This window comes from Budorcas taxicolor, chromosome 6, assembly GCF_023091745.1.
Source record: "Budorcas taxicolor isolate Tak-1 chromosome 6, Takin1.1, whole genome shotgun sequence".
NCBI classification, from domain to species: domain Eukaryota; kingdom Metazoa; phylum Chordata; class Mammalia; order Artiodactyla; family Bovidae; genus Budorcas; species Budorcas taxicolor.
Window position 1 is genome coordinate 101,596,117 of NC_068915.1, and position 26,762 is coordinate 101,622,878.

The 26,762-nt window shown below is 40.8% G+C and overlaps 1 protein-coding gene and 1 pseudogene across 1 annotated transcript in view; both read left to right on the forward strand.

Annotated features, from left to right (window-relative positions):
- PTPN13 (protein tyrosine phosphatase non-receptor type 13) overlaps positions 1–26,762 on the forward strand; it is a 223,801-nt gene that overhangs the window by 174,504 nt on the left and 22,535 nt on the right. Inside the window, exons 30-39 of the mRNA XM_052641697.1 lie at positions 52–150; positions 1,478–1,842; positions 2,625–2,808; positions 4,296–4,454; positions 5,430–5,601; positions 5,704–5,914; positions 7,835–7,905; positions 12,738–12,799; positions 25,792–25,885; positions 26,580–26,717. Coding sequence (XP_052497657.1) covers positions 52–150; positions 1,478–1,842; positions 2,625–2,808; positions 4,296–4,454; positions 5,430–5,601; positions 5,704–5,914; positions 7,835–7,905; positions 12,738–12,799; positions 25,792–25,885; positions 26,580–26,717 — 1,555 coding nt within the window. The remainder of the gene's footprint in view (positions 1–51; positions 151–1,477; positions 1,843–2,624; positions 2,809–4,295; positions 4,455–5,429; positions 5,602–5,703; positions 5,915–7,834; positions 7,906–12,737; positions 12,800–25,791; positions 25,886–26,579; positions 26,718–26,762) is intronic.
- On the forward strand, positions 11,351–12,142 carry LOC128049454 (40S ribosomal protein S4, X isoform-like; annotated as a pseudogene).

Sequence of the window (26,762 nt, forward strand, 5' to 3'; positions counted from 1 at the left end):
AGAATGAAATGGTTTAACCGTGTCTTCATTTCTCATTCATGGTTCCCTCAGGAGGTCATATCCGCTCTCAGGGGAACGTCTCCAGAAGTATCCTTGCTCCTCTGTAGACCTCCACCTGGGGTGCTGCCAGAAATTGACCCTGCTCTTTCGGTGAGACTGAGGAAAAGTACTTTACACTATTATAGAATGTCATCGGAGTGATTAACTCAGTTGTAGTGGTTTCATCATTGATTGATCTCCTGGGTTTCATCCTAGTTAGTTCTTTAGCTAGGAGTATTATCTTATATGGGTCACATAACCTGTGAGTGTATTTGATGTTTATAATATAAAATAATTCACTTTCTCTTCCCTCCCTTCTGATTCTAGGATTTTGGGAATTTATTTGCCAAACATAAGTAGAAAAAGACATAAAATATTGGTTACAAAAACCTTTTGTCCGTTTCTTCATTGAATCAAATTTTAAAATATTCGTTCTGAGCTGGTTTAGATGAAAATGAGAATTATTTAAGTTTTTTTGGCCTTAATTTTTAATACTGGGAATCAGAGAGTAGGCAATATGTTTGTCCATTTCACTCTCCTGTATGAAGGAATAGCCAAAAGACCCAAAATCTATTTTGATGGTTATTTATAAATTGCGTACTGGTAGTTAGGAACCCACACATAAGTGAATAATAATCTAATTGAAAGCCTTTGTCCTATCTACTTAAAATAGTGTTCCATTACCAATGAACGTGATCACTGGGTATCAAAGACAGGAGTGTCTGGCCCCAGAAACTTTAACCCTTATACTGGGGAGAAGGAGGGAGTATTATAAAGACATTAACAGGGAACTAACGTTTCTGTAAGGTGCATTGTCAATAGCATTTAAGAGATGACATTGGTTTTGGTCATCAGATAGGAAGAACTGAGAAATTCTCTCAGTTCCTGAGTATATAAGTTGATATAATCTTTCTGGGAAGCAATCTGGAAATATTTAACAAGGCTTTTAAAAACATCTTATGTTCTGAATATAGAAAATTATATTTCTATTACAGAAAATTGCAAGGAAATAATGAGAAACTCAGATGAAAACCTACATACAAAGAAATTCTGGATTTCTATTAATAGTGAAAAGCTAGAAAGAAATCTGTATCCAATAAAAAGCTGTAGCCAGTTGTAAGATTATTATACAGTTTATGCAGTGTTTGCAAAGCATGTTTAAGGATCTCAGAAAATACTCATGGTAGAAACCTAAATTTTGAAAGCAAGATACAAAGTACAATATATACTATGACTCTAATTCTGAATGAAAGTACAAGTTGTACAATATAAACAATTGTTACATACGGTTTTTTTCTCTAATGAACATAAATTACTTTTATCAAAAAATTGAGTATTTTAACAGGAAGTACTGATGTTTAATTTGTTCATTTTCACAGAAATAAAAATATGTTAATATAAGTTGTCACCCTGATCTTTTTAAATGTGTCCGTTACAGACCCCCTTGCACTCTCCAGCACAAGTACCTCTGAACAACAGCAAAGACCCTCCTCAGACAGCGTGTGCAGAGCAAGGCACCAGCTCAGATGAAAATGAGATGTCTGACAAAAACGGGAGACCAGGCGCGTCCCCATCCAGGAGAGACAGTTACAGTGACAGCAGCGAGAGTGGAGAAGATGACTTAGTGAAAGCTCCAGCAAAGATACCAAACATGAGCTGGAGTTCAGCTCTGCATCAGACTCTAAGCAACATGATGTCACAGGCACAAAGTCATCACGACACACTCAGGAGTCAAGAAGATCCCATTTGTACCATGTTTTACTATCCTCAGAAAATACCTAAGAAGCCAGAACATGAGGGCAGGTATTGTCAATATTGGGCTTCCCTGGTAGCTCAGCTGGTAAAGAATCTGCCTGCAATGCAGGAGACACCGGTGCAATTCCTGGGTCGGGAAGATCCTGTAGAAAAGGGTTAGGCTACCCACTCCAGTATTCTTGGGCTTCCCTGGTGGCTCCATTGGTAAAGAATCCACCTGCAATGCGGGAGACCTGGGTTTGATCCCTGGGTTGGGAAGATCCCCTGGGGAAGGGCATGGTAACCCACTCCAGTATTCTTGCCTGGAGAATCTCCATGGACAGAGGAGCCTGGCAGGCTACAGTCATGGGGTCACAGAGAGTCGGACACAGCTGAGTGACTTTCACTTTCTTTCACTTTGTGTATATTCAGGGCCAGCTCTATTTGTTCAAGTTTTTTATTGTTTTTTTTTTTTTTCTATCATGTCTTCCAAAATAACTACAAGAGTAAGGCTCTTTATTTCTTCTTTTTCTTATTATGTTGAAATACACATTAGCCTTCTGATAACATTAGCTTCAGCCTTAGCTCCAAAATTAACAACTGGGAATCAAAAATATATTTATTTAACTTTTCTCACTGATTTGTGCAGCTTAAAGAGATGAACAGAGAATAAAAATCAGTAATATTAGCACATAACAGATGTGAAATAAATTCATAGTCCAGAATCAGACTAAAAATGATCTCACTATAAAGCAGATGTAACTGTTTGTTAAGCATTTCCTATCTGTGGTACAAACTTACTATACTGGCATTGCAATGTGTTTGAAAATAGTCTTGCTTTGTCTCTGTAGTAACCCTCTGTCCCCTCGACCACTGGATGTAACTCCTGGGCAGAGCTGTCAATCTCAATCAGAATCTGTTCCCATAAATACAATGGATAAATATCATACGCATCACACTTCTGAACCAACTAGACAAGAAAGCTTGACATCTTTGAAAAATGACTTGGAAAACCACCTTGAAGACTTTGAACTGGTGAGTTATTTCCTTTGCATGAAGAACATTCTATATTTTCTCAAGTAAAATGTAGTTATACACAGCTTCCCTTTAGGGAAATTGCTGTCCTTTAGATCAGCCTCATATCTATGCTCAGTAAATAGACAACACATCTGCCATGTTTCTCTGCTAAGAATTCAGGGGAAAGACAAGACTCGGATACACGTCCTGACTCTCCCAGTGACTTGCTGTAATTTGGCAGATGCTATGGATGAATTACTTAATTCTTCTGAGTTTTAGCAATTTTAGCTGTAAAATGGGACTAGTAACCTCATGGTACTGTGGTAAGTATTAAATGAAATAACATATATAGAGCACCTAGCCCAGTACCTATTATTTCCCAGACTCGACAAATTACTTGTTTACTCTTTAATCAAGTTTGAATGTAATTTCATTCTCTTCCACACTGTTCTATGGGTGCCTAAATGGAATCCTTTATACTAATAACCCTAGAACTTCTAAACTTACAAATTCACTTTGGAAGTCGCATTTCTAATAGAAATAATATCCCTTCGACATAAACAGTGATAGCTCAATCATCTGAAGAAAATGAAAGAGAATCTGAGTTTTGTCATTTCTGTCATTCTGTCTGACCACTTGGAGTTTTTAATTTCAAATGTAAAAGGTGAAAAAATTTGTTTGAAAAAAAATTTACAAAGTCTAAATTTGTTGATAGTTCCAATTTTTGATAAATATAGTATTTTTTGAATTTGAAAAAAGAGAATAATATCCTTAACACTGATTCAAAGTCACCCTTTTAATACTTTTTTTGTGTTATCTAAGTAATAAATACTTATTATAGAAAAGTTAGAAAAGATTAAAACCATCACTAGTTAGAACCCATAAACACTTTAATCTTTCCAGCACTTTGCTTCCCTATAATTGTGTGTGTGTGTGTGTGTGTGTGTGTGTGTGTGTGTGTGTGTGTGTGTGTGTGTGTAGCATCTACATCTTCAATTTCATTCTCAGCAGTAGAGTGAAAATAATCTTTGGATGATTTCCTTAGAAATCTGTCATCATGCCTATAAGCCCTAAGCAACCCTTGTGCCTCAGTTAAAATCTGAAAGAAAAACTTTTCATACAACTAAATATATCAAGTTGTGATATTTAATCACCCAGACTTCATGTTTTTACCCAAGAAAAGCTTTCTTCTGTTGCTTTTGGCATGGGTGGTTTTTTTTTTTGTTTATTCTGAAAATATAAGAATTGAAGCTTGAGTAAGTTCTGGGTCAGCTATCTCTAGACAAGCACATAATGTTGAATTTAAACCCAACTTTTATTTTACATTGGCAGGCAAGAGGTTGGAGGAGTACCTTCTGTCTAGAACTAGACATACATACCTGCCTTCTTCACTTGGGCAAGTTAAGCAGCCTTTTAAAGTTTAGTTTTCTCCTGTGTTAATCAATGGAAAGAATAGTTGTTTTTCCCTTTGTACTGCAAAATAGAATCACTGTTTCTTTCCTTAGGAGGTAGAACTCCTGATTACCCTAAATAAGTCGGAAAAAGGAAGCCTGGGCTTCACAGTAACCAAAGGCAATCAGAGCGTTGGTTGTTATGTTCATGACGTCATTCAGGATCCAGCCAAAAGTGATGGGAGGCTGAGACCTGGGGACCGGCTCATCAAGGTAAGACATTTAAGCAGACTGTGTTTGTGCCAGTGTGGCTAGACAAGTGGTGCTAGTGGTAAGGAACCCACCCGCCAATGCAGGAGACGCACATTCATGATCCCTGGGTTGGGAAGACCCCCTGGAGGAGGGCATGGCAACCCACTCCAGTATTCTTGCCTGGAGAATCCCATGGACACAAGAGCCTGGCGGGCTGCAGTTCATAGGGATGCAAGAGTCGGAAACGACCGAAGTGACTGAGCATTGCAGCAGGGCCAGAGATCAAGCCAGTGCTGCAGAAGGAAAGCCGAGAAGGCTGAGTTGATACAATGCTCTATTTCTCCATTTGGTTTATGTTTTCCTTCTCCACCTCTTAAAAATAAATGCCTTTATATAGTCATAGTTTGGAAAGACTTTAAACAAGCAATTTTGAGTCTCAGAAAGAGAAAGTTTCTTAAATAGCCCTAAGAATAAATTTTCTGTATTAGCAAAGTAATAACATCTGTATTAGCGATAGTAGTAGCATTATTATTTCATTTATAATTACTTGGTCTTTGTGCTCATGATTTCCACAGTAAAGAAGATTATTAGTAAACTAGAGACCAGACTCTTTTTTTGTTGTTGCTGCACTGGGGTCTTTGTTGCAGCACATGGGGGGCTTTGCTCAGTGCTGCGTGCAGTCTTCTCATGTTGTGGCACGTGGGCTTCTCATTGCAGTGTGCAAGTTCTGTAGTAGCACTGCATGGATTTCGTTGCCCCGTGGCATGTGGGATCTTAGTTCCCCCACCAGGGATCAAACCCATGTCTCCTACATTGCAAGGCAGATTCTTAACCACTGGACCACCAGGAAAGTGTCCCTAGAGACCACTCTTCATTGTGAATCTCCTATTAGCCAAAATAGATTATATGGAAAGTTAGGGAAATTACTATATTTTGTCAGTAACTCCTGTGTTCCAAAAACTATAATCCCACTTTGGCCCTTTCTTATCTCTGTAGGTTAATGATACAGATGTTACAAACATGACTCACACAGATGCAGTGAACCTACTCCGAGCTGCGCCCAGGACAGTCAGATTAGTTCTTGGCCGAGTTCTGGAATTACCCAGGATGCCTGTGCTGCCTCATTTGCTACCTGATATCACATTTACGTGCAACAAAGAGGAGTTGGGTAATGGCAAAATCAAGCTTTGGGCAGTGTGACTTTTCTTGGATAGATTAAAAGTACATACTGTTAAGCCTAAGGAAACAAATATTTTTCTATCTCCTGAAGGTTTTTCCTTATCTGGAGGTCGTGGCAGCCTTCATCAAGTGGTGTATGTTAGTGATATCAATCCAAGGTCAATCGCAGCCACAGAGGGTAATCTCCAGCTCTTAGACATCATCCACTATGTGAACGGAGTCAGCACTCAAGGAATGACTCTGGAGGAAGCTAAGAGAACATTAGACATGTCACTTCCTTCAGTGGTGCTGAAAGCTACAAGGTACTCCACAGTTATTCATGGATTTGTGTGTGAATGCCCATTGCCTTAGACCTAAATTCAGGCAAGTCCTGATGAGGCAAAGGAATGAGAATATATTGGTTGGCCCTGGCAAGTCCTGGCTGATTCCCGGAGCTGGAACACGGTCTGTCCTCCCAGAACCTCATGTCTACAACCAATGAGGCATAGACTGTCGCATCCACTATACCTCCTGACCATTTCCCATTATAAGAAATGCTAATAGCAACTCTTCTTTCACTTAATAATGGAAATAAATTTTTTTTAATGTATGTGTTAGTTTCCTGCTATCAAATGACTACAAATTTAGTGGCTTAAACCAATAAAAATTAAATATATTAACAGTTCTGGAAGCCAGAAATATAAAACGGTCTCATTGGGTTAAAAATCAAAGTGTTAGCAGAGCTGCATCCCTTCCAAAGGAGAAAATCATCTCCTTGCCTTTCCCTCCTTTTAGACATTGGCCATCTTTCTTGGCTCATAGCCCACAGCACCCTTGGTCATCATATCTGTCTGACTCTGACATTCCTACCTTCGTGTTTAACTTATAAGGACCCTTGTGATTACATGAGATAATCTAGGATAATCTCTTAGTCTCTAGATCTTTAGTTTATTCACTCCTGCAAAATTCCTTTTGCCATATAACATAACATTCTGCGGATTATAATGCAGACATCTTTTGAGCCACTACTCTGCCTTCCACAAGGACATGAACCCAGGCTTTTTAGATTACAGTCTTATATTACATAAAAGAAAACTTCACATTTGTGTCTGTGACACAGGATGGACTTTACATAGTATGTATTCCACCATATAAGAACAGTTAATAAATCATTTGATTATAAGCCTGTTTCTCCTTCTGAACCTTTAAGTTCGATTGTATACTTTTCCCCTTGAGCCAGTTTCCCTCAATATCTCTAAAAATTTGATTGCCTACAGTTATTTTCATAAATGTAGCTGAATGTTAATTAGTGGAGGAGAGACGTGTTCAGACAACCTGGAAAAATGTTTTTCTGATTCTACTAACCATAGTCTAGAATTTTTTGCCTCCAAATTACTAGAGCATCTCTTGAAAAAGAAAGTGGAAGTGTTGGTCAGTCTGTGATGTCCAACTCTTGTGACCCCATGGACTGACTGTAGCCTGCCAGGCTCCTCTGTCCACAGAATTCTCCAGGCAAGAATGCTGGAGTGGGTGGCCATTTCCTGCTCCAAAGTATCTTCCCAACCCAGGGATCAAACCCAGGTCTCCCACATTGCAGATAGATTCTTTACCGTCTGTACCGCCAGAACATCCCTTTCCTCAGGTCTAAAATCAGTTTTTTTCATCTTTCTACTTTCGTCTTGGCTGAAGTCCCTAAAGATTCAGTTCAGTTCAGTCACTCAGTCATGTCCGACTCTCTACGACCCCATGAATTGCAGCACGCCAGGCCTCCCTGTCCATCACCAACTCCCAGAGTTCACTCAAACTCAGGTCCATCGAGTCGGTGATGCCATCCAGCCATCTCATCCTCTGTCGTCCCCTTCTCCTCCCTCCCCCAATCCCTCCCAGCATCAGAGTCTTTTCCAGTGAGTCAACTCTTCGCATGAGGTGGCCAAAGTACTGGAGTAGTCCCAATTACCTTCCCCTTCATCCTGCTTCCAGCTACAAACTAGCCAGTTATTATTTTATTATTTAAAAAGTGAATCTTAATCTTTTTTCGGTCACAAATATCTCCTTCCAGCATATATAGATGAAGACTGATAAAATCTTGTCTACAGCTTCAGAAAGTTACCTAGACCACTGAAGCCCATCCAAAATAAAACTCAAGGCCAAATGGTTAACAGATAGTTTGAGGGAAACTTAAGCAAATATCTTAAATAATTTACAATTTTGTTTTCTTTCTTTTTCTGTTTTAAACAACACAGAGATGGTCATCCAGTGGTTCCCAGTTCCAAGAGGTCTGCTCTTGCAGCTTCAAAGTCAGCCAAAGCCAATGGTAAGGATGCAATGATTTTTTTTTTTTTTTAATGATACAAATACTTATGGAGAGGTAACTATCTTGTCCCAAAAGCACGTTTGGGTACTGTCAATATAGTGTTCTATGGCCCTTCCAGACTGTTTTGCAGAATCTAAGTGAAAAAGTGACGTTTAAATAAAAGCTTGTCTAAAATTCAGTGCATGATAGGAAAGAGTGGGGCAGCATGGACCCTAGGATTTAAAGCTAGGCAGACCTGAGTTCATTAGGCCCCGTGTAACCTTAGCAAGTTACTTGATCCGCATCTAAGCCTCTGTTTTCTACCTGAGAGATGAAAAGATTGTTATAAAAGTATCTACCTTATAAGGTTATAATGAGGCATAAATACAGTAATATGTCAGCTTATTACAATGATTGTCACATAATGATTTATTCAAGCAGTTACTGAATTTCTTTTCTGTGCCAGGCAGAGTTCTGGGCATTGTGAGTATAGCAATGAATAAACAAAGTATCTGTCTTATAGTCTAGCATAGTAATAGAGATTATAGTATTAATAGTGGTGGCAGAAGTTAAGATTAATTTAATGCTTTTCCTGGACTAAGCATTCTTCCAGGTGCTCAGATACTCGCAACAACCCTGTGAGACTTATATCCTCCTTTTATAGAAGCAAAAACCGAGGCCTTGAAAAGTCTGATAACTTGCCCAAGCTCAAAGGGTAAATAAATAGTCAAAGCAGAATTTAAACCAGGATGTCTGACTCCATGCTCTCCTTTACATAATCAGGCTTGGTAAATGTAGCTTTTATTGGCAGTATTCATACCATATAAAAATGTTAGGCACAGGGGAATATGGTCAAACTTAAAGTGTTTGAAATGTAAATCCAGTACTTCTTTATAGAGCTAAACTTTTAGGGTATTTGGCCACCACCATGCTCAGAAGCTCAGTCATGTCCAACTCTTTCCAACCCCATGGACTGTAGCCCACCCGGCTTCTCTGTCCATGGGATTGTCCAGACAAGAATACTGGAGTGAGTTGCCCTTTTGTTCTCCAGGGGATCTTCCCTACCCAAGGATCGAATCTGGGTCTCTTGCTTTGCAGGCAGATTCGTTATCCTCTGAGCCACCAGGGAAGCCCAGTAGTATCTAAGTACCAAAACAGCTCAGAGAAATCTGACAGCTGCAGCTGTGGTTTGATTACCTTCTGAAAGCTAAAGCACCTCTGGTTCTCTCCTCCTCTGTTCTTATCTTGAATGCCTTAGGGGCCCTTCCTGCTGCTCCCTGATAATTCTGGTTCACAGTAGAGTCAGACTACCTCACACAACAGTCAGGAGAGCATTTGTCTAGTGACCTCTGAGATGACTCAGAAGTTTGTAACTTTCAAGCCTGAGGAAAGTAGCTGTGCCCTGTCTGCCTTGTAGAAACTGCCTAGTAATCTGACTTTATGGGATTCTCTGACCTAATTTATGAATTCTTAAAAATCATATAGTATCATTCATAGGAATTCTCTTGCAGTGATGAATGTGTAAAATGGTACAACCATTTTGGAAAGCAGTTTGCCAATGTCTTAAAAAGTTAAACATGCCTACTGTGTGATCCCAATAAACTGTGGAAAATTCTGAAAGAGATGGGAATACCAGACCACCTCACCTGCCTCTTGAGAAATCTGTATGCAGGTCAGGAAGCAACAGTTAGAACTGGACATGGAACAACAGACTGGTTCCAAATAGGAAAAGGAGTACGTCAAGGCTGTGTATTGTCACCCTGCTTATTTAACTTATATGCAGAGTACATCATGAGAAACACTGGACTGGAAGAAACACAAGCTGGAATCAAGATTGCTGGGAGAAATATCAATAACCTCAGATATGCAGATGACACTACCCTTACGGCAGAAAGTGAAGAGGAACTAAAAAGCCTCGTGATGAAAGTGAAAGAGGAGAGTGAAAAAGTTGGCTTAAAGCTCAACATTCAGAAAACGAAGATCATGGCATCCGGTCCCATCACTTCATGGCAAATAGATGGGGAAACAGTGGAAGTGAAGTGTCAGACTTCATTTTTTTGGGCTCCAAAATCACTGCAGATGGTGATTGCAGCCATGAAATTAAAAGATGCTTTCTCCTTGGAAGAAAAGTTATGACCAACCTAGATAGTATATTCAAAAGCAGAGACATACTTTGCCGACTAAGGTCCATCTAGTCAAGGCTATGGTTTTTCCAGTGGTCATGTATGGATGTGAGAGTTGGACTGTGAAGAAGGCTGAGCACCGAAGAATTGATGCTTTTGAACTGTGGTGTTGGAGAAGACTCTTGAGAGTCCCTTGGACTGCAAGGAGATCCAACCAGTCCATTCTGAAGGAGATCAACCCTGGGATTTCTTTGGAAGGAATGATGCTAAAGCTGAAACTCCAGTACTTTGGCCACCTCATGTGAAGAGTTAACTCATTGGAAAAGACTCTGATGCTGGGAGGGATTGAGGGCAGGAGGAGAAGGGGACGACCGAGGATGAGATGGCTGGATGGCATCACTGACTCGATGGACGTGAGTCTGAGTGAACTCCGGGAGTTGGTGATAGACAGGGAGGCCTGGCGTGCTGCGATTCATGGGGTCGCAAAGAGTTGGACACGACTGAGCGACTGAACTGAACTGAACTGTGTTATCCAGTCATTCCACTTCTTTATTTACTCAGGAGAAAAGAAGCCATATATCCAGAGACAAAAACTTGTCCAGGAATTTTTTTTAGCAGCTTTCTTTATAACTACCAAAATCAGAAACCACTCAAATGACCAAGAACTGTTAAATGAATAACCCTTTGTATAAGCAGTCTATGGAAGAACCCTAATGAACTTTTTGGCCAACCCAATAATATATTCGAACAGTAGAATATTACTCAGCAATAAAAATGAATAGACTGTTGATACATGCAACAACATAATTAAAATAAACTCAAAATAGGTATCCTGAATGAAAGAAGCCAAATAATAATACAAAATAATACAAAAATGAATTCATATTGTATTATTCAGTTTATACAAAGTTGTACAAAAGTGCAAGTTAATCTGTAGTGACAAAGCAGATCAGTGGTTGCCTGAGAACAGAGGGCAAGAGAGCGGGGACAGAGTAGAGGTTGCAAATAATAAACTTAAGTATGATTCCTTTGAACGAGTAGTTCAATTTTGGTACCCTGTTTAATTATTTTTCCTGGCAATTTAATAAAGTATCTCCTAGAAATAATGAATCTAATTAAATACATACATTTTAACTGTAGAGGAAACAATCTCATATTTAATATATGTATTGAATTTTTGTGCTGAGGGCGAAGAGTCATTTGGTTTAGAAAACCAAAAAATCAGCATTTGGTTTAGAAAACATAGTCTCCAGTTATATCCATACTTATTTTCCTGTGTTAAATCAATAGTCTTTGTGAAATGAAATAAAGGATCTGCTGCTCTTTTCGTGCCTAGCGCAGCCATGGCTCAGGGTCCCAAGAAGCACCTGAAACATGTAGCAGCTCCAAAACATTGGATGCTGGATAAACTGACTGGTGTGTTTGCCCCTCGTCCATCTACCGGCCCCCACAAGCTAAGGAAATGTCTCCCCCTAATCATTTTCCTAAGGAATAGACTTAAGTTTGCCTGAACTGGAGATGAAGTAAAGAAGATTTGCATGCAGCATTTCATTAAGATCGATGGCGAAGTCCGCACAGATATAACCTACCCTGCTGGTTTTACGGATGTCATCAGCATTGATAAGACTGGAGAGAATTTTCATTTGATCTATGACACCAAGGGTCGCTTTGCTGTTCATCGTATTACACCTGAGGAGGCCAAGTATAAATTGTGCAAAGTAAGAAAGATATTTGTGGGGACAAAAGGAATCCCTCATCTGGTAACCCATGATGCTCGTACCATCCGTTACCCTGATCCCCTCATCAAGGTGAATGATACCATTCAGATTGACTTGGAGACTGGCAAGATTCCTGATTTCATCAAATTTGACACTGGTAACCTGTGCATGGTGACTGGAGGTGCTAACCTGGGAAGAATTGGTGTGATTACAAACCGGGAGAGACATCCAGGTTCTTTTGATGTAATTCATGTGAAAGATGCAAACGGCAACAGCTTTGCCACTCAGCTCTCGAACATTTTCGTTATTGGCAAAGGCAACAAACCATGGATCTCTCTTCCCCATGGAAAGGGTATTCGCCTTACCATTGCTGAGGAGAGAGATAAGAGATTGGCAGCCAAATGGAGCAGTGGATAAAATGATCGCTATGTGATGTGATTGGAAAAGTCTTTGTAATTAAAGATAATACCAAGTGATTAATAGCATCTCTGGTGTTTGCTCTGGTTTGTGTTTTTGGTTTGTTTGCTTGCTTTGAATTTTCAGGCAGGCTTGGCATTCTGGGAAATGATGTCTCCTATAGGCTAGACTTCAGTGATGGTAGGAGAACATATCAAACCTTGGCAAGGAGAAGCAAGTAAATTATTTTATACACAGTAAAAAAAAAAAAAAAGGATCTGCTATCTTTCCAGTGACTGTAGTTCAGCACCTACGATTTCTCTCCCATTTAGTTGGGAAAAATCTATATTCAGTTTCAAATACTAGAAACATTTAGACCAAACTGAGCTTTTATACCAACTTTTTTTTTTTTTTAAGAAAAATAGTTGACTTTGTCCTTGGAATAAACCCTCCTCTAACATTTAATTCCATCTAGTTGATTTAAAATCACATGGTGTTATGACCTCTCAGTATATTAATAAAAATTAGAACATGCTTAGAAATTGTGGGTCTTCTTTCACTATTGTCCCTAATGTGTTCTGAGTGGCTCATCTTTTTCTTTCTGTTCTTCCTTCAGGTCCTCCCATTGTGGAGCCTTGTGGCAAACCTTCTCTCACACCTAATGACTCGTTCTCCAAGGTAAGTGAAAGACCACATTCTTTAGATACCTTCTTTAGTATTGATTTTAGATACATGTACTTAGTAAGCAGATTTTATTTTCTTGGGCTCCAAAATCACTGCAGATGGTGACTACAGCCATGAAGTTAAAAGACACTTGCTCCTTGAAAAGAAAGCTATACAAACCTAGACAGTGTGTTAAAAAGCAGAGACATCACTTAGCTGACAAAGGTCCATGTTGTCAAAGCTGTGGTTATTCCAGTAATTGTGTATGGATGTGAGAAAGTGAAAGTCACTCAGTCATGTCAAACTCTTTGCAACCCCATGGACTCTACAGTCCTTGGAATTTTCCAGGCCAGAATACTGGAGTGGATAGCCTTTCCCCTCTCCAGGGGATCTTTCCAACCAAGGGATTGAACCCAGGTCTCCCACGTTACAGGCAGATTCTTTACCAGCTGAGCTACAAGGGAAGCCCATGGATGTGACAGTTGGATCATATAGAAGGCTGAACACCAAAGAATTGATTATTTCAAATTGTGATGTTAGAGAAGACTATTGAGAGTCTCTTGGACTGCAAGGAGATCAAACCAGTAAATCCTAAAGAAAACAACCCTGAATATTCTCTGGAAGTGAAAGCTTGTTGCTGAATCATGCAAAGATGCCAGGATTCTTGGCCTCTAGAGGAGAAGAGTTCAATCCGGAGCCAGAGATGAGGCTTGATCACTCAGAGCTTTTGTGTAAGAAAGATTTATTAAAGTATAAAGGAGATAGAGAAAGCTTCTGACATAGACATCAGAAAGGAGTAGAAAGAGTACCCTCTTGCTAGTGTTAGCAATGGAGTTATATATTCTCCATTTAATCAAAAGAATGTCTGGAGGTTGTAAAGACCTCACCAGACATACTCCCATAATTTACATTTTAAGATAACAGAATTAGCCAGAAGGTTTAATCCAGAGACTGTCCTCAGGCAGAATATATTATTGTTATATAGACCTACTCCCATAATTTACATTTTAAGATAGCAGGATAAGCCACAAGGTTTAATCCAGAGACCATCCTCAGGCAAGATACATAATCCTAAGGAATGTCAGTTCAGTTCAGTCCCTCAGTTCAGTCTTTGCCATGAATCACAGCATGCCAGGCCTCCCTGTTCATCACCATCTCCCGGAGTTCACTCAGACTCACGTCCATCGAGTCCGTGATGCCATCCAGCCATCTCATCCTCGGTCGTCCCCTTCTCCTCCTGCCCCCAATCCCTCCCAGCATCAGAGTCTTTTCCAATGAGTCAACTCTTCACATGAGGTGGCCAAAGTACTGGAGTTTCAGCTTCAGCATCATTCCTTCCAAAGAAATCCCAGGGCTGATCTCCTTCAGAATGGACTGGTTGGATCTCCTTGCAGTCCAAGGGACTCTCAAGAGTCTTCTCCAACACCACAGTTCAAAAGCATCAATTCTTCGGTGCTCAGCCTTCTTCACAGTCCAACTCTCACATCCATACATGATCACAGGAAAAACCATAGCCTTGACTAGACGGACCTTAGTTGGCAAAGTAATGTCTCTGCTTTTGAATATGCTATCTAGGTTGGTCATAACTTTTCTTCCAAGGAGTAAGCATCTTTTAATTTCATGGCTGCAATCACCATCTGCAGTGATTTTGGAGCCCAAAAAAATGAAGTCTGACACTGTTTCCGCTGTTTCCCCATCTATTTGCCATGAAGTGATGGGACCGGATGCCATGATCTTCGTTTTCTGAATGTTGAGCTTTAAGCCAACTTTTCCACTCTCCTCTTTCACTTTCATCAAGAGGCTTTTTAGTTCCTCTTCACTTTCTGCCGTAAGGGTAGTGTCATCTGCATATCTGAGGTTATTGATATTTCTCCCGGCAATCTTGATTCCACCTTGTGCTTCTTCCAGTCCAGCGTTTCTCATGATGTACTCTGCATATAAGTTAAATAAGCAGGGTGATAATATACAGCCTTGACGTACTCCTTTTGCTATTTGGAACCAGTCTGTTGTTCCATGTCCAGTTCTAACTGTTGCTTCCTGACCTGCATACAGATTTCTCAAGAGGCAGGTGAGGTGGTCTGGTATTCCCGTCTCTTTGAGAATTTTCCACAGTTTATTTTGATCCACACAGTTAAAGGCTTTGGCATAGTCAAGAAAGCAGAAATAGATGTCCTTCTGGAAATCTTTGCTTTTTCCATGATCCAGTGGATGTTGGCAATTTGATCTCTGGTTCCTCTGCCTTTTCTAAAACCAGCTTGAACATCAGGGAGTTCACGGTTCACGTATCGTTGAAGCCTGGCTTGCAGAATTTTGAGCATTACTTGACTAGCATGTGAGATGAGTGCAATTGTGCAATAGTTTGAGCATTCTTTGGCATTGCCTTTCTTTGGGATTGGAATGAAAACTGACCTTTTCCAGGAATGTAGAGGGGGGAAAGCAATAGTTTGTCCTTTCTTCCTTCTTGAGAATTCCAGATCCCTCTCTCTTTGGGGACCCCTAGACTTCTTATCAACCTGCCTAGGAAATGACTCTCTCATTCCCCCTTTTCTTTTAGGAGAGTTATGTTGCCCAGGGAAAAGGCATCGTTTTCATTCCATAACTACTTCCTGCTGTTTAGGGATGTGGTCCCTATATTGTTGAGGCAACATATTCTCCTAACCCTCATATTGAGGGTCCCTGATCCAGGGCCCCCAAGTAATAGTTGGAGGAGGCTGTGGCACTCGGAGGAGCTTGGACAACCATTTGTAACTTAAAAACTAGAAACAAATCCAATTACACAGTTATAAATGCAGGGAACAAACAGCAAAAATAGAACAATCAGAATTATTGTAATTAAGATAGTTTAAAAGTCATGTTATATCCATAGTTACATCAGTCCGTCTTAGGATTGTTAGATGTCATCAGTTTAAGAAGAAGCATCACGTATGATTGTTGTCAAAGGTATTCGCAGACGTGGAGAAAGTCTTTTCCTTGTAGTGAAGATGTCCACCACGGGAAGCCTTCCACTGATGAAGAGGGGAGTGCTCCACAGACCCAGCAGTTAGACTGATTGTGAAATGCTGAGTAGGAGTGAGCCCAGGACAGGAAGGCTTTGTCTTAAGATCAAACAGCAGACTCGGGATTTTTAGAGTCAGCAGAAGTAGGCTCACATAGATTATCAGGCCCATCTTTTGGCTCGTCTAGACAGTCCCATTATGGAAGCGGATCAGGAAGAAAGTGGGCCAGGGGCTTCAATAAACACAGAGTAAGTTGCCCCAGTATCTAAAAGAAAATCGACGGATTGGCCCCCCCACAGTTATTGATATTGAGGGTTTCTCAGGTGTAATTAGGGTGGGAGCTTGTGTGGGGACCCCTGGGCACCTTCAGTCCTGATTGTCTTGAGAGTCTGACCTCTGAAACCTACACCTCTGGGGGCAGTCTCTCTTTCTCTCTTCCAGTGTGGTCCTTTGCAGACAGGACATGGAGCTGGAGGTGGCTTAGGTGCCTGAGGGCAATTCCGCTTCAGATGCCCCTCCTTTCCACAGTAATAGCAAGCCCCTCCCTTTTCACCTGGGTCCCTCTGGGCATTTTTCTCAGGCTGTTTAAGAACAGCCATTGCGAGGGTTTCTGCCTTTCCTTTGTCTTTTTCTGCCTTTCTTTCTTTTCCTCATATTCCCTACCATAATAGACTGTCTGAACTAGTTGTAACAGATTATCTAAAGACTGATTTGGTCCATATGCCAGTTTCAATAGCTTACAGCGGATATCTGGAGCCGACTGAGTGAGAAATCTATCTTTTAAGATCACTTTTCCCTCTTCACTTTCGGGATCAATCTCAGTGAATCTTCGAAGGGCTTCTCTCAGTCTATCTAGGAACTTACCAGGAGCTTCCTTCTCCTCCTGTTCTGTTTGCCAATTTGCCATAGTTTAAAGGCTTAGCACGTACCTGCCTGAGTCCTTCAAGAATACATCTGACAAAATGACCCTGATCCCATCTTCCTTTAGCTGTGTTGTAGTCCTAGTCTGGTTCTATAGTTGGAACCACCTGATTCCCAGTGGGGAGGGCGGTTATCTCGTCCTCCCTCTTCCCTACTGATTCATTACCAAACCATTCATCTCCATGCTACTGCTGCTAAGTGGCTTCAGTCCTGTCCGATTCTGTGCAACCCCATAGATGGCAGCCCACCAGGCTGCCCCGTCCCTGGGTTTCTCCAGGCAAGAACACTGAAGTGGGCTGCCATTTGCTTCTCCAATGCATGAAAGTGAAAAGTGAAAGTGAAGTTGCTCAGTCATGTCTGACTCTTATCGACCCCATGGACTGCAGCCTTCTAGGCTCCTCCGTCCATGGGATTTTCCAGGCAAGAATACTGGAGTGGGGTGCCATTGCCTTCTCCAATTCATCTCCATAAGCAATTGCTTTTCCCAAAACTCAAGTTTTTGAGTAGGGAGTCAGCGTTTATCCCAAGATATACATCACATCCTTCCAAGTAAGGTCATAAAGCAGGATAACACCTTTAAAAGCTCTAATTTATTTTTCTAGGTCCTCTAAATAGTCTCCCATATCCTCCTTGATTCTTTGTATTTCTTGATAAGAAAAAGGCTTATTAACTCTCATAGACTGATTATTTCTCCTGGTGGGTGCTTCATGAAGAGGCAACAGCTCATGTGGCTGTTCTTCAGTCTCTCTGGCTGCTCTGTGCATATGATCCCAGGGATAGATTGGAGAAATCTGCTTTTCTTTATCTCTTTGTCTCCTGTCCTCCATCTCATCTAGCAAACTAGGAGGACTGGAGGGAGCTGAAGGAGTCACACCCAAATCTGTACCCTTAGGACGTAAGTCTGGCATATTTCACAGAGAGAAAAAGGGTAATACATAGGCTACTTCTACCCATTTCCCTTGTTTTCTACAGAACCGGTCTAATTGTAAAACAGTATTATACTTAAGAGACCCTCCAACCGGCCGCTGTTCGCCGTCCTCCAATGGATACCATGGCCACGCAGTATCACATAGAAAGACCAGGTGTATCTTCTTTAAGCCCTGCGGATCAAATCTATTCCAGTTTTTCAGGATACAGTTCAAAGGAGTGAGGCTGGAATTGTTAGCTCCCATCTGTAAGAGAGAAAAAAAGCGACCAGCACCATCTTTCTACCAGAGGTGTCCCTCCCTGCTTTAGATGAGGGTGTAGACAGACTTTACACCAAAGCTTTCCTTCCCTGGTCGGACTTATCAATGGTCCATCCCTTACCAGGGTAGGCGACCTACTTCCCCGGTCTGTCCTTTACCAATGTAGGCGACCTACTCGTCCCTCCCAGTCCTACTACCGAGACGGGGTGGAGATGCACCAGGGGTAGACCTGAAGGCATTGCTAGCTGACATCCAGCTCCTCACTATTAAAACCTTGCTTGCCTCTGAGGCCACCCGGGGTGCAGAGTAACCTTCCAGAATGCCTCCTAGGCTAAACCACTGGGGGAAACATTCGTCACCTAAGTGCCTGTGCACGACCCTGAGTATATTTCTGACTACAATAAGACTGATACAAACATAAAACTGAGATGTTTCTTCCAAGCATCACCACACCAGTATAAGAGCCTCCTCTGGCCCACTAAGAGCCAGTGTTACCAAAGGAAAAGAACCCATTGTAGTTCCAATCTGAGTACCTTTAACCTCAGAGATGCTCTTGTAGCTAGAGCTCCATCTAACTTCAAACTTTCGATTTCTAGCGAGGCTAGGTGCTCCTGACTACCAGTCAAAATTTGGGACCTAAGTCATAGTACACAGTACCAGCATAGGTCACAAGTCTCTTGGAAGTATATCATCCGACAGATTAGATTCGTACTTCTAATTTCCAAGGAGTTATGAAATAGTCAAAGAGACCGAAAAGTTTGACCGAGAAAGGAGAATTTGGTCCACATGCTTTGCCCATTTTTGGTCAGTCACCGAAGGAGATGTTGGGTGCCTCTTGGCATTGGCAGGTCGGTATAAACCCCTGACAGGTTCCTGCCGTAAGCCGTATGAGGTCACCACGGAACCGCAGAGCAGGGCTCCTCACGTGCCTCACGCAGGGTGTTTCATTCATTCGCGCAAACACGCCGTAGAGTTAGTAAAATATAGCAGAAAATGTGTTCACTAGGAGAACAAAAAATTAGAGCTCCAAGCATCCTTACATTGTCCTGAAGAATCCCAGATGAGCCCCCAGGATGAAAGGTTGCTAAATCACGAAAGACGCTGGGATTTTTGGCCTCCGGAGGAGAAGAATTCAATCCAGGGCCAGAGACGAGGCTTGATCGCTTAGAGCTTTTGTGTAATAAAATTTTATGGAAGTATAAAGGAGATAGAGAAAGCTTCTGAGATAGACATCAGAAGTGGGTAGAAAGAGTACCCAGTTGCTAGTGTTAGCAATGGAGTTATATACTTTCCAATGAATCAAAAGAATGTCTGGAGGTTGTAAAGACCTCAGCAGACCTACTCCCATAATTTAGCCTTGGAATACAGAATGAAGCAGGGTAAAGGCTAATAGAGTTTTGCCAAGAGAACGCACTGGTCATAGCAAACACCCTCTTCCAACAACACAAGAGAAGACTCTACACATGGACATCACCAGATGGTTGACACCAAAATCAGATTGATTATATTCTTTGCAACCAAAGATGGAGAAGCTCTATACAGTCAGCAAAAATAAGACCAGGAGCTGACTGTGGCTCAGATCATGAACTCCTTATTGCCAAATTCAGACTTAAATTGAAAAAAGTAGGGAAAACTACTAGACCATTCAGGTAAGACCTAAATCAAATTCCTTATGATTATACAGTGGAAGTGAGAAATAGATTTAAGAGTCTAGATCTGATAGATAGAGTGCCTGATGAACTATGGATGGAGGTTCGTGACATTGTCCAGGAGACAGGGATCAAGACCATCCCCATGGAAAAGAAATGCAAAAAAGCAAAATGGCTGTCTGAGGAGGCCTTACAAATAGCTGTGAAAAGAAGAGAAGCAAAAAGCAAAGGAGAAAAGGAAAGATATAAGCATCTGAATGCAGAGTCCCAAATAATAACAAGGAGAGATAAGAAAGCCTTCCTCAGCGATCAATGCAAAGAAATAGAGGAAAAGAACAGAATGGGAAAGACTAGAGATCTCTTCAAGAAAGTTAGAGATACCAAGGCAACATTTCATGCAAAGATGGGCTCGATAAAGGACAGAAATGGTATGGACCTAACAGAAGCAGAAGATATTAAGAAGAGGTGGCAAGAATACACAGAAGAATTGTACAAAAAAGATCTTCACGACCCAGATAATCACGATGGTGTGATCACTCACCTAGAGCCAGACATCCTGGAATATGAAGTCAAGTGGTCCTTAGAAAGCATCACTACGAAGAAAGCAAGTGGAGGTGATAGAATTCCAGTTGAGCTGTTTCAAATCCTGAAAGATGATGCTGTGAAAGTGCTGCACTCAATATGCCAGCAAATTTGGAAAACTCAGTAGTGCCCACAGGACTGGAAGAGGTCAGTTTTCATTCCAATTCCAAAGAAAGGCAGTGCCAAAGAATGCTCAAACTACCGCACAATTGCACTCATCTCACATGCTAGTAAAGTAATGCTCAAAATTCTGCAAGCCAGGCTTCAGCAATACATAAACCATGAACTTCCAGATGTTCAAGCTGGTTTTAGAAAAGGCGGAGGAACCAGAGATCAAACTGCCAACATCCACTGGATCATGGAAAAAGCAAGACACTTCCAGAAAAACATCTATTTCTGCTTTCTTGACTATGCCAAAGCCTTTGACTGTGTGGATCACAATAAACTGTGGAAAATTCTGAAAGAGATGGGAATACCAGACCACCTGACCTGCCTCTTGAGAAATCTGTATGCAGGTCAGGAAGCAACAGTTAGAACTGGACATGGAACAACACACTGGTTCCAAATAGGAAAAGGAGTACGTCAAGGCTGTATATTGTCACCCTGCTTATTTAATTTATATGCAGAGTACATCATGAGAAACGCTGGGCTGGAAGAAGCACAAGGTGGAATCAGGATTGCCGGGAGAAATATCAATAACCTCAGATATGCAGATGACACCACCCTTATGGCAGAAAGTGAAGAGGAACTAAAGAGTGAAAATGTTGGCTTAAAGCTCACTTCAGTTCAGTTCAGTCACTCAGTCATATCCAACTCTTTGCGACCCCATGAATCACAGCACGCCAGGCCTCCCTGTCCATCACCAACTCCCAGAGTTCACTCAAACTCAACGTTCGTCAAGTCGGTGATGCCATCTAACCATCTCATCCTCTGTCGTCCCCTTCTCCTCCTGCCCTCAATCCCTCCCAGCATCAGAGTCTTTTCCAGTGAGTCAACTCTTCACATGAGGTGGCCAAAGTAGTGAAGTTTCAGCTTTGGCATCATTCCTTCTAAAGAACACCCAGGACTGATCTCCTTTAGAATGAATTGGTTGGATACCCTAGCAGTCCAAGGGACTCTCAAGAGTCTTCTCCAACACCACAGTTCAAAAGCATCAATTCTTCGGTGCTCAGCTTTCTTCACAGTCCAATTCTCACATCCATACATGACTACTGGAAAAACCATAGCCTTGACTAGATGGACCTTAGTCGGCAAAGTAATGTCTCTGCTTTTGAATATGCTATCTAGGTTGGTCATAACTTTTCTTCCAAGGAGTAAGTGTCTTTTAATTTCATGGCTGCAGTCACCATCTGCAGTGATTTTTGGAGCCCAAAAAAGTAAAGTCTGACACTGTTTCCACTGTTTCCCCATCTATTTGCCATGAAGTGATGGGACCGGATGCCATGATCTTCGTTTTCTGAATGTTGAGCTTTAAGCCAACTTTTTCACTCTCCTCTTTCACTTTCATCAAGAGGCTTTTTAGCTCCTCTTCACTTTCTGCCATAAGGGTGGTATCATCTGCATATCTGAGGTTATTGATATTTCTCCCGGCAATCTTGATTCCACCTTGTGCTTCTTCCAGCCCAGCGTTTCTCATGATGTACTCTGCATATAAGTTAAATAAGCAGGGTGACAAGATACAGCCTTGACATACTCCTTTTGCTATTTGGAACCAGTCTGTTGTTCCATGTCCAGTTCTAACTGTTGCTTCCTGACCTGCATACAGATTTCTCAAGAGGCAGGTCAGGTGGTCTGGTATTCCCATCTCTTTCAGAATTTTCCACAGTTTATTGTGATCCACACAGTCAAAGGCTTTGGCATAGTCAATAAAGCAGAAATACATGTTTTTCTGGAAATCTCTTGCAACATTCAGAAAACTAAGATCATGGCAAATAGATGTGGAAACAGTGGCTGACTTTATTTTTCTGGGCCCCAAAATCATGGTCTATGGTGATTTCAGCCGTGAAATTAAAAGACGCTTACTCCTTGGAAGGAAAGTTATGACCAACCTAGACAGCATATTCAAAAGCAGAGACATTACTTTGCCAACTAAGGTCCGTCTAGTCAAGGCTATGGTTTTTCCTGTGATCATGTATGGATGTGAGAGTTGGACTGTGAAGAAAGCTGAGCGCCATAGAATTGATGCTTTTGAACTGTGGTGTTGGAGAAGACTCTTGAGAGTCCCTTAGACTGCAAGGAGATCCAACCAGTCCATTGTAAAGGAGATCGGTCCTGAGTGTTCATTGGAAGGACTGATGCTAAAGCTGAAACTCCACTACTTTGGCCACCTCATGTGAAGAGTTGACACATTGGAAAAGACTCTGATGCTGGGAGGGATTGGGGACAGGAGGAGAACGGGACGACAGAGGTTGGATGGCATCACTGACTCAATGGACATGAGGTTGAGTGAACTCCTGGAGTTGGTGATGGACAGGGAGGCCTGGCGTGCTGTGATTCACTGGGTCGAAAAGAGTGGTACAGGACTGAGGGACTGAACTGAAGATGATAGGATTTGCCAGAAGGTTTAATCCTGAGACTGTCCTCAGGCAGGATACTTAATCCTAAGGAATGTAGAGGGAAAAAAAATGTTTGTCCTTTCTTCCTCCTTGAGAATTCCAGACCCCTCTCTCCTTGGGTCCCCTAGACTTCTTATCAACTGCCCAGGAAATCAGTCTCTCAGAAGGACTGATGTTGAAGCTTCAATACTTTGGCCACCTGATGTGAAGAACCAACTTACTGGAAAAGACCCTGATGCTGGGAAAGATTGAGGGCAGGAGGGAAAGAGGGCAGCAGAAGATGAGACGGTTAGATAACATTACTAACTCAGTGGACATGAACTTGAGCAAACTCCAGAAGATAGTAAAGGACAGGGAATCCTGTCATGCTGCAGTCCATGGGGTCACAAAGAGTCAGACATGACTTAGCGACTGAACAACAATAGGACTTAGTAAGTAACTCACACAGTGGAAAGCCCAACACAAGTAACCCTTCATCATTGTGCACACTTTCAGCTCTTGGTGGTGATGGTGGTATGACTAAGTCGTGTCCAACTCTTGTGAGCATATGGACTGTAGCCTGCCAGGTACCTCTGTCCATGGGGTTCTCCAGGCAAAAACACTGGAGTGGCTTGCCATTTCCTTCTCCAGGGGATATTCCCAACCCAGGAATCAAACCGGGGCCTCCTGCGTGGCAGACAGATTCGTTACTTAGTGAGCTATGAGGGAGGCCCACATTCAGCTCTTAAATAGGCTAATTACTTACATAGATAGCTTTAGTGCTGGGATTTTTTGATCAACATGCGCAGTTCTTTTGGTTGTCTCTTAGCTATCCAGAAGAGAAGAATGTAGTTAAGAATGGGTTAACGCTGACCAGCCGTGACTCTCAAATGACAAGTCTCTGCTACTAATGAGGCAAAACTTTAGTGGCAAAAGAAACAGGCTTACTTTCTTTTGAAAGACATAGAAAATGCTTCACTACATAATAAAATGAAAGAATCTAAATCATTTAAGATTAGGATAGGGACATCTGGAGGTGATTTAATATAACTTTTAATATGTAAATAAATTCCACTTCCCAGCTCTTTGTTTAAGGCTACATGTGTGCTCATTTGTCTGGTTAACATTTTTTGACTTTCTGCCAGGTAATGTATGGGACTTCCTAGGTGGTGTCGTGGTAAAGAATCTGCCTGGTCATGCAGAAGATGCAAGAGATGTCGATTCAATCCCTGGGTAGGGAGGATCCCTTGGAGTAGGAAATGGCACTGCTCCACTGTTCTTGTCTGGGAACTTCCATGGACAGAAGAACCTGGCAGGCTGTAGTCCATGGGATTGCAAAGAGTCAAGACACAACTGAGCAAGCACACACACATGTAATGTACACATCTCACAGCTGCATCTTTGTTTCGTGGAATTGTTTTATCTTAGACACATCTCCTACAGTCTCTTCGGAACCTCAGTACTTGAATGTTTTTCCTTGTAAAATGCAGACCTGAGGCATTTCCCTCCTAGTAATCTGAAAATCTTACCAGCTCAACAAGATTTCTGGGAGTGAGCTGGGTTTAATGCAGGAAGAGAAAATGAATTTACTGACCAGAAGCCCCAAATTCCATGCCTTTCATCTCACTGCGTTGTGTCAAACTTACGACATGGTTTAGCATGCATGTCAAATGATTAGGACACAAAAATAAAACTTTCTTAGTGTCTGTATGTTGGTAGATTAAGACATGGCTTCACATTATGTTCTGTTTATTCAGAAGGTCTCCAATTTCACATAGCTGAAGCAACTGAATTTCCATGTATTTCTAGTGTTAGTCATGCCATGTAGTGCTTATTTTCTTTGTAAATATCACCATGTTGTTGAAAGGGAGAAAGGGTAGAGTTTCGGTTTAAATTAATATAAAACTCTAGAAACTAGAACTTTTGTTATTTGTGATTGCAAACATTTTTGTTGGAATTAAAATCTTCCAGGAAGGCTCCCAAACAATATTCTGTCCTTGAATACTGATGTCTGTACTATGAATTTCTCATGTAGAACAGAGTTTTATAATCCAATGAGATTTTTGACTTTATGTAACCACTGTTTGAGGCTTCTCATATGGCTCAGTGGTAAAGAATCTGCCTGCCAAGCAGGAGATGAGGTTTCAGTCCCTGGATTGGAAAGATCCCCTGGAGGAAGAAATAGCAACCCACTCCAGTGTTCTTGCCTGGAGAATCCAACTGACAAAAGAACTGCCAAGCTACTGTCCATAGGGTCGCAAAGAGTCGGACACAACTGGGAGGCTAAAGAACAGCAGCAACCACTATTTATAGAAATAACTTTATCCTTGTATCTACTATCCTTTTCATTTTAATTTTAAAAGTAAAATCTTTAGAGCAAACCACCTTTTATTTGTATAAATTATTTTCATTTGTTCAGATCACTTAATTTTGCATTTTTTCCCTAATCTTTCTTTTTGTAGGTTGCATGCCATGAAGTGCTTCACAATTAACCATTAAATTTAAAAAGTTACATTCCATTTAATAATTACTTTATAGTTACAAATCCATTGCTATTTTCTTGGAGCCAAGATGAGATTTAGATTAGATTTGAAAATCTTTGCAGCCAGTAGTTGATCAGGTCACTAAATCAAAGACTATCCATGAAACAACTTCACAGATACTTAAAAGATTGACTTTTTTTCCATTTCCCTCAACTTCTAAGTTTAGTAGTACTATTTAACTTTTCTGAAAAAATTCTATGGAAGATAAGTCCCATAAAATATGCTTTAAAAAGAGATTTCTGTAGTCAACTAAGTTTAGGAAATAGTACACAATGCATTTATCTTTCGACAACTCACAGTTTATATTAGTAAGTATTATGAGCATTCTTGAAATAAAAATCTTGGTTTAAGGTTGTTTAATCTAGTGTTTCTAGACATATTTTGATGATGGAAAGGCCCATCCCCTTTGCATATATCATTGCACTGGTATTTCCTGGAAGCGCTGTTACAATGTGGGGAGATAGAAGAAGGATTTTCTACTAAGAAAGATGGGGAGAAGGACATGGAGGGCCAATGTGCAGTCTCTACCTAATCCTGGAAGTTAGTAAAATAGTAAACTAATGATTTACTTTGTTTTTTTTTTTATATATTTTAGGTTAATGGAGAAGAAATCATTGAAATTTTGTACCCTGAAGGAAAATGTTCTACTTATCAGATGAAGGAATCAGCAAATGTGATTCTGTACAAAGGTAGTTTTCCAAATCAGCCATCCAATTACTCTAATAATTACTCTAATTATTACTCTAATAATTCAAGTTTTAAAGAAATATTGGTAGCCTTTCTTATTTGCCTTACATGCTCCTATATTTTACAAGGAAAGATTGTTGTTCAAAGAAATAAAAGAATAGCATAAACTTAATATTATTAGCTGTACTACTGTACAAATTTCCAATATTCAATTTCACCTCTTAAGATTAAAACAATTTTTAATTGCTTGAAGAGAGAGCAGTTTTATTTGATAATGTTTCTTGTATTCTCTGAAGCAGCAATTCACAAGCTACCTAATAACTGAGAAATTTTTTCTTAAAGATGTTTGGGCTGCCCTGTTGTTTTATATTATATATCCATAATCTTTGTAACATCTTTAGTTGACCTTCTTTAGTTTTTTTATAAATTAATAATTTAGGACTAGTTTAGGGAAATAAAACATTAAATTATTAATATTTCATGAAAAGGTGTATCACACACATTGATTTTATTCAGTTGCATTTGTGTCAGAATAGTTCTAGAAGTAAAAACTGCTTTCCCTGTCATTGCTGCTTTTTCAGAGTAAATGCTTAAAATTTGAAGTACCTGGCATGTTACATGTGCCACATGTAGGAGTCTCTTTCTCCTATCAATATGTTTTAAAGTAAAACCCCATGTTGATTACTGTTTTTCAAGAACCTGATGGACAAGAAGATGAGAACTACGATGATCCTCAGGAAGCTGAAGTCATCCAGTCTTTGCTGGATGTTGTGGATGAGGAAGCTCAGAATCTTTTAAACCAAAATAATGCAGTAGGAGATGCCTGTGTTCCAGGTAGATGAACCAGAATGAGTAAGTTAGTACCCTAAAGGATACCGG